This window comes from Nicotiana tomentosiformis, chromosome 4 (assembly GCF_000390325.3).
Source record: "Nicotiana tomentosiformis chromosome 4, ASM39032v3, whole genome shotgun sequence".
Taxonomy (NCBI): Eukaryota; Viridiplantae; Streptophyta; class Magnoliopsida; order Solanales; family Solanaceae; genus Nicotiana; species Nicotiana tomentosiformis.
The window spans coordinates 65,445,424-65,452,481 of NC_090815.1; the positions used below are offsets into that span (position 1 = coordinate 65,445,424).

The following is a 7,058-nucleotide window of genomic DNA, read 5'->3' on the forward strand; positions in this document are numbered from 1 at the left end:
AACCCTAATTGAAAAATTCCTAAATTCACCCACGGTCCACGTGCTCGGATTCCGAATTTTTTTAAGAAAGTTGTTACCCATAACCTCATGAACTCAAATATATGATTTTCACTAAATTTCATAGTCATTTTTGTGGTTAAATCCCATTTTATCAAAAACCTAGGTTTTTTATCTAACCCCATGATTTCACAAATTTTACATGTTAAATCTACCCATAATCTATGTATTTAACTCACATTATGTAGAAATTACTTACCTCAAAGTGTTAGATGATATTGTATTGATTGACGAGATGCGAAGCGGCGTGAACGCGCTGTTAGAGGTATGGAGGCAGACCCTGGAGTCTAAAGGTTTCAAGTTGAGCAGGACCAAGAAAGAATATTTAGAGTGTAAGTTCAGTGGTGAGACTCAAGGGGGAGGGGGGATGGGAGGTGAGGATGGACTCGCGGGTCATCCCTATGAGAGGAAGTTTTAAGTACCTTGGGTCTATTATTCAGGGGGATAGGGAGATTGATGAATATGTCACACATCATATTGGGGTGGGATGGATAAAATGGAGACTCGCTTTTGGTGTTTTGTGTGACAAGAAAGTGCCACCGAAACTTAAAGGTAAGTTCTACAGAATGGTGGTCAGACCGACGATGTTGTATGGGGCTGAGTATTGGCCAGTCAAGATTGCTCATGTCCAGAAGATGAAGGTAGCAGAGATGAGGATGTTGAGATGGATGTGTGGGCATACCAGGTTAAATAGGATTAGAAATGCGATTATTCGCGACAAGGTTAGTGTGTCCCCTATTGAGGACAAGATGCGGGAAGCGCGGCTTAGGTGGTTTGGTCATGTGAGAAGGAAGAGCACAAATGCCCCGGTGAGGAGCTGTGAGTAGTTGACATTGGAGGGCCTACGGATAGGTAGAGTTAGGCCAAAGAAGAGGTGGGGAGAGGTGATTAGGCAAGACATGGCGCAGCTTCAGCTGACCGAGGACATGACCCTTGATAGGAAGATATAGAGGTCGGGGATTAGAGTAGTAGAGTAGGTAGTCTAGAGTGTTTATAACAGTAGTATTGGCACGCAGTCTCGCCTTCTGTTGGTAGTAGATTTTTATGACTAATCGTTATTTTTTTTCATTGTTGATCACCTTACTATCTTGTTATTTTTATTATGCTTTTATATGATTTTTTGGTGATGTCCCTTCTTGTCTATATTTTCATTAATGTGGTACTTATACTTTTCTAAGTCGAGAGTCTATTGGAAATAACCTCTCTATCCTCACAAGGTAGGGGTAAGGTCTGCATATGCACTACCCTCCCTAGACCCCACTGGTGTGGGATAATACTGGGTATGTTGTTGTTGTTGTAAAGTGTTAGGTGAAAACCCTCTCTAAGAGCTCCAAATATCGCCCAAGGAATGAAATAAATAAGCTCAAATGCCTAAGTCGCGAATTAAATGAAGTGTTCTGCCTTCTCGGATTTTCGCATCTGCGGTTAAGGGCCCGCATCTGCAGTCCCGCTTCTGCATCACCAAGCCCGCTTCTGCGAAACTCCACAGGACCAGTGCTAGCCGCATCTGCGGACATGTTTTCGCTTTTGCGATCTCGTTTCTGCGGCTTTTCATCGTAGAAGCAAGGTCGCTTATGCGCAAAAGCCCTTCGCTTCTGCGGGCCATGGCCAAATGCTCCAAGCCGCTTCTGTGGGCTCGCACCTGCGGCCCAAAGCTCGCAGGTGCTGGCACACAAGAACTGGTGCACCAGCAGCCCTATTGAGTTTTAACTCAATTTGCGCACCGTCCGAATGGCCTCCGGGGCCCCCGAGGCCATCCCAAACATACCAACAAGTTTGAAATCATAAGACGGACTCGCTCGCACCCTCGGAACGCATAAAAAACCATCAAAACTAAGAATCACATCCCAAACCGAATTGAATCAAAATATGAACTTCAAGTTCTTCCAACTAACTCCGAATGCGCTTAAACATACTTAGACTACTCGGAGCGACACCAAATTTATCGAACAGGTCTTAAATCACCATACGGAACAATTCCCTGTCTCGAAATCCCAATTTGACCTCGATAACACCAAAACCTACTCCAAACCAAATTTAAAGGACTTTAAAACCTTCAAAGAGCCATCTTTAACTATTAGGCGTCGAAACGCTCCCAAGTTATCCAAAACCCGATCCGAATATACGCCCAAGTCCGAAATTATCATACGAACCTATTGGAATCGTCAAATCCTGATTCTGAGATCGTTTACTCAAAACGTTGATCGAAGTCAAACTTAGCCTTTTTGGCCAACCTTAAGGAACCAAGTGTTCCGATTTCAACCTGAACCCTTCCAAATCCCGAACTAACCATCCCCGCAAGTTATAAAATAATAAAAGCATATATAGGGAGTCTTATTTAGGGGAACAAGGTTCTAGAAAGTGAAATAACCGGTCTGGTCGTTACATAGATAGTAAATAGAACTTAACCTCTGGCCAAACAATTAAGCAATTATACATAGAATTAGAGAAATAACCAAAGATAACTCGAATTAACAGTAATAATGTAATTAATAAATGTCATTATACATGACAACCATAACCCTAGAAAATAGAATGCTTAGCCGCTCATAATTATAGTAACAATCACACAAGTGTTTTGCATGAATAAATTACAAAGAAAAAATGAAGGAATGAAGAACTCTATGATTTTCTTCTCCCAAATTGCTCTATACGGTGTTCTAGCCTCCAAATAATGTTCAACCCCTCAAAATAGGTTTAAAAACCCTTTCATACTTGTTAGGGACGTGTAGTAATAAAATAGCCTTCTCTAAGTCGCAATAGAAAGGTTCCCGAACTTGCCGTTTTTTTAGCGTTAGGCGCCCAACTGGACATCGAGTTTTTTTCTCCACTTTGTGCTCTACTGACTTTGGTGTTTTAAGAGGGGCTTGGTTCCAAGCTGGACGCCAAAATTATACTCCCTCAAAATTCTTCCGTTTTGGCTTCAACTCGCGTGCATTTATTCCAAATCACTCCCAATTGGCTCATACGCGTATAAGTACTATAATTAAGCTCAAGTCATCCCATAACACGTTAGAATTAACAAAAATAGAGTGAAAATGTAAGGCAATTCATATACAAAAACATGAATATTTAACCAAACATCATGCGTCCAATAGCTTTATTTATTTTTGTTACTTAAACATTTAGTTAATGAAAGGGCGTGTTTCAAGGTTAATGATGAGGGTTGAAGTGATAATATTAATGGCACAAAAATGGATACAGGTAAAAAATATTTACATAATTATAATATTTAAAAGGTAATTATAAGTAATATTATTTAATAATTATTTATTTTGATAACATACAAGTATAAAAGATACCCCTCTCTTCCAGTTTATGTGAACCTATTTTCTTTTTGGCCCGTTCCAAAAAGAATGACCTCTTTCTAAATTTGGAAATAATTTAGCTTAAACTTCCAATTCTACCCTTAATGAGAAGCTTTTCTAACCACACAAATACTCTGGACCTCTTTTTGACTTGTTTAAGACCACAAATTCCAAAAGTCTTCATTTTTTCTTAAATTTCGTGCCCAGTCAAACATTTTCACATAAATTGGAACGGGGGGAGTAGTAAACTCCGGTACAAGTTAAATTATACTACTTCCGTTCCAGTTTATTTGAACTTATTTTCTTTTTGGTCCGTTCAAAAATGAATGATCCCTTTTTAAATTTGGAAATAATTTTGCTTAAACTTACAATTCTATCCTTAATGAGACCACACAAATACTCTGGGCCCCTTTTTAAATTGTTTAGGATCACAAATTCTAAAAATCTTTATTTTTTCTTAAACTTCGTACAAGTTAAATCCCTGTTGAATTAATTACTTTCCTAGTGGTCAAAGCACCCGTCAATGAGTCAGCGATGCCACATCGCCACGCTGTAGGGAAGATTTGCTTACCAAATTTAATGAAGTAAAATTACTTTCTTCTATAGTTGTTCTTCTCCTATCCATGATTGGAATAATGAAGTTATATATTTAGTCTAAAAAAAACCAAGTCTCCAAGAAAAACAAATTAGAAGATCCCATTGAGTGTTAAAGCAACAGAAACAAGAATGGAGAAGAAGAATGAGGAGGGGGAAATCAAGAAAAAGAGCAAAGGACGGCAAAAGATACGAATAGAGAAAATAGCAAACAGAAACAGTTTACAAGTGACGTTCTCGAAGCGGCGGGCGGGGCTGTTCAAGAAAGCGAGCGAACTGAGCGCATTGTGCGGCGCTGAAGTTGCTGTTATTGTTGAATCTCCTGCTGGTAAAGTCTATTCATTTGGAAACCCTTGTGTGGACTCTGTTATCAATCGCTACGAAACAGGAGGGCATGAAGACAGGTTTAGTGCCGCTCTTAGGCTTCAAATTGAAGAAGAAAGTAAGAAGAAGTATTTTGAAGCAATGGGAAATTTGGACAAGGAGAAAGCTGTGACTGTGGGTGGGACTAATAATTGGTGGGAAGATTTGTCTTTGGACAATTTAGGGTTGCAAGAACTCGAAGAATCTATGGCTTCCATGGAAGTATTGAAGAAGAATTTATTGAAAAGAGCTGATGATTTGGCCAATTCTTCTGATGATCTTTTGATCCCGAATTTGCACCAATTTGGAGCGCCTCCTCTTCACTATTATAATTATAATTTGGGAGGACGTTCTTCAAATTAAAGATTAAGAGCAATGGTAAAGATATACTCCTAGTTAATGAAGTGGTAATTTCTTATTTCTGTTTTATGGGTTGATTTCTACCCACACACAAGTAAAAGTTGGACTGATAATTACCAGTAAGTAAGTTTTGATTTTGATATCCTTGACAGAAAATTTATGATCAAGTTTGGATGATTTAAGTTTTATGGTTTTGTTCTCTTTTCCTGCTGGTTATGGTTGTGATTTTCGTCTATTTTCTGGTGCCGGTTATGGTGTTTTTTGTTTTATGGTTTCTCTATATTTTTTATTGATAATATTGATATATTACTTATTTTCGTTTTTTTTTTTTTTTTTGTTTTTTTGAGCCGATGGTCTTTCGTAAACAGCCACTCTATCCCCTCGGGTAGGATAAAATATGCGTACACACTATGCTCTTCATACCCTACTAGTAGAATTTCACTCTCTTCATATCCCACCAGTAGAATTTCACCGAATCATTATTGTTATTGTTGGTGTGATTTTGTACTCTTTTCGCGTTTCATTGTGTTAATTTTGGGCTATAGACATTATTTTTTATGAAGAAGATGAAGATAGATAAATCGCAGTAGATCATGTAGTGTTTATAACAATATTTAAGATGCAAATATTATTCACATAATCATCGGTATGGTAGAATTACATATTAGCTGGCGAGTCTATCACTCAAATAATCTTCAACTATCTATCTAGCTTGGCAAAAATATAGTTTAAGTTGACTTTGGACTAATTAGTTGATTTTTCTACTTCTATTGTACTGATGTCTTACCATGACCATTACCAGTAATCTTGATTTTGGTAGCCAGGTTTATTTTTTGACAGAGAACTTACAGTGAAGTCTGGATGATTTAAGAAAATATATTTTTATTCTTTTCGGTTTTCGTTTTACTTTTCTGTCTCCCATTTTTTTCTAATGTTGTATTAATTTTGACCTATCGATTTATTTTCTTAATTTTTATGAAGAAGAGGAAGATAGACAAGTTGCAGAAGTTTATGTTGTGTTTATAACAATATTTAAAATGTGGATATTATGTATACTGGTTTCTTTGCTCTTTCTAATATAATGCTAATGAAGTGCTTTAATTTGAATCATTCCAAGTCTCTATGTCTTCCCTATAGTTAACTTCTCTTTTTTGTTCAAGTAGTTGCCTTGGAACTCTATTCTAATTCTGATGTTGACAGTTCTCTTAGGCTCGAGAAATTTGATGTGGTCTGTAACCACTTCTACTCAGTAATATCTTTATAATAACAACAATGATAACAATATTACTAACAATAACAACACTGCTAATTCTTATTCATTTGTATTTGCACATTTTGCTTTTACAATCATTCTAACATTCTTCAAAAACCCCCTTAAAGTTTTGCCTAATTTTTTTGTTACGTCATTTTTCTATCTACAATCCAACATTATTTGTTGGGTTCATAATGTAAAGTTACTTTTATCTATTCAAAAATTCTATATCAATTAAGCTTAACAGTTGCATTGGTATTTTCAAATATAGCTTAAAGGAACGCAGTTCCGGTTGAAAGAAGTTATAAAGTTTTTTCTCGTTTAAGATAGAAAAAATTTGAATTGTGACATCTAGATGCATCCCCGACTCCATTTATGGGATTACACTGGGTTGTTGTACATCTAGATGCTGCATCTTTAACTATAAACGATATTTTAAACTTAGATGATATTTTAGATGATTCTACTTAAGGGGATAAAAAGACGCACCATAAGCTATCATATTCTAAACTTAGATGTCGTAGTTGCCCTAGGTTTGGTGTTTCGGCCGATTGATTTTTCCATCTATGCATAAAACCTCAATGCTTTTATAAATCAGTTGCTTATTACACATTTAATCAAACCTTGAAAAAAGAAAAAAAGAAAAATAAATATATAGGAAAGTACCTACATTGATTTCTTTCACAGAGAAGATGGCTTGTCGCTCTTGACAAGAAGATTGAAGAGGAAGAGGAACGTGGAAGAGAAATCTAGGGAGGAGGTTTGGATTTGAGTTTTTAATTCTTAATTTTTAAAAAGTTTTGTTTAATTATTCATACAATTAATTATTTAATTAAAAGAGTTTAGTATTTCTTGTCAACGAAAAACTTTAATACTAGAAGGGTAAAGTTGTCATATTTTAATTCTTTTTTGCATTAGTAATCTATCTATCTACCCCCACCATTCACTTTTTCTTGGCACGTTTTGACTTTTCACGCCCCTTAAGAAATAATAAATGAAGTGCATAATTTACTATGATACCCATATTAATTGATGCATATTTTATTGGATTTGAGAAAATAATTTGAAATGAGTAATAAATATTACGGGTATAAGATAAAATTATTTTTTGTCTTCTCTTGATA

At 36.2% G+C, this 7,058-nt stretch overlaps 2 protein-coding genes across 2 annotated transcripts; both read left to right on the forward strand.

Moving 5' to 3' along the window:
- The first annotated feature begins 437 nt into the window (after positions 1-437).
- LOC138909834 (uncharacterized) lies at positions 438-884 on the forward strand. The gene has a single exon (XM_070201051.1). The coding sequence runs from the start codon at positions 438-440 to the stop codon at positions 882-884; it is 447 nt and encodes a 148-aa protein (XP_070057152.1).
- Positions 885-3,899: 3,015 nt separating this feature from the next.
- LOC104096968 (agamous-like MADS-box protein AGL62) lies at positions 3,900-4,898 on the forward strand. Its single transcript, XM_009603433.4, has one exon. The coding sequence runs from the start codon at positions 4,092-4,094 to the stop codon at positions 4,683-4,685; it is 594 nt and encodes a 197-aa protein (XP_009601728.1). The 5' UTR covers positions 3,900-4,091; the 3' UTR covers positions 4,686-4,898.
- Positions 4,899-7,058: the final 2,160 nt, after the last annotated feature.

What these genes read in the sequence shown, in the direction of transcription:
- LOC138909834 (XM_070201051.1), top strand. Translation starts at nt 438, where the DNA reads ATGGACTCGCGGGTCATCCCTATGAGAGGAAGTTTTAAGTACCTTGGG.
- LOC104096968 (XM_009603433.4), top strand. Translation starts at nt 4,092, where the DNA reads ATGGAGAAGAAGAATGAGGAGGGGGAAATCAAGAAAAAGAGCAAAGGA.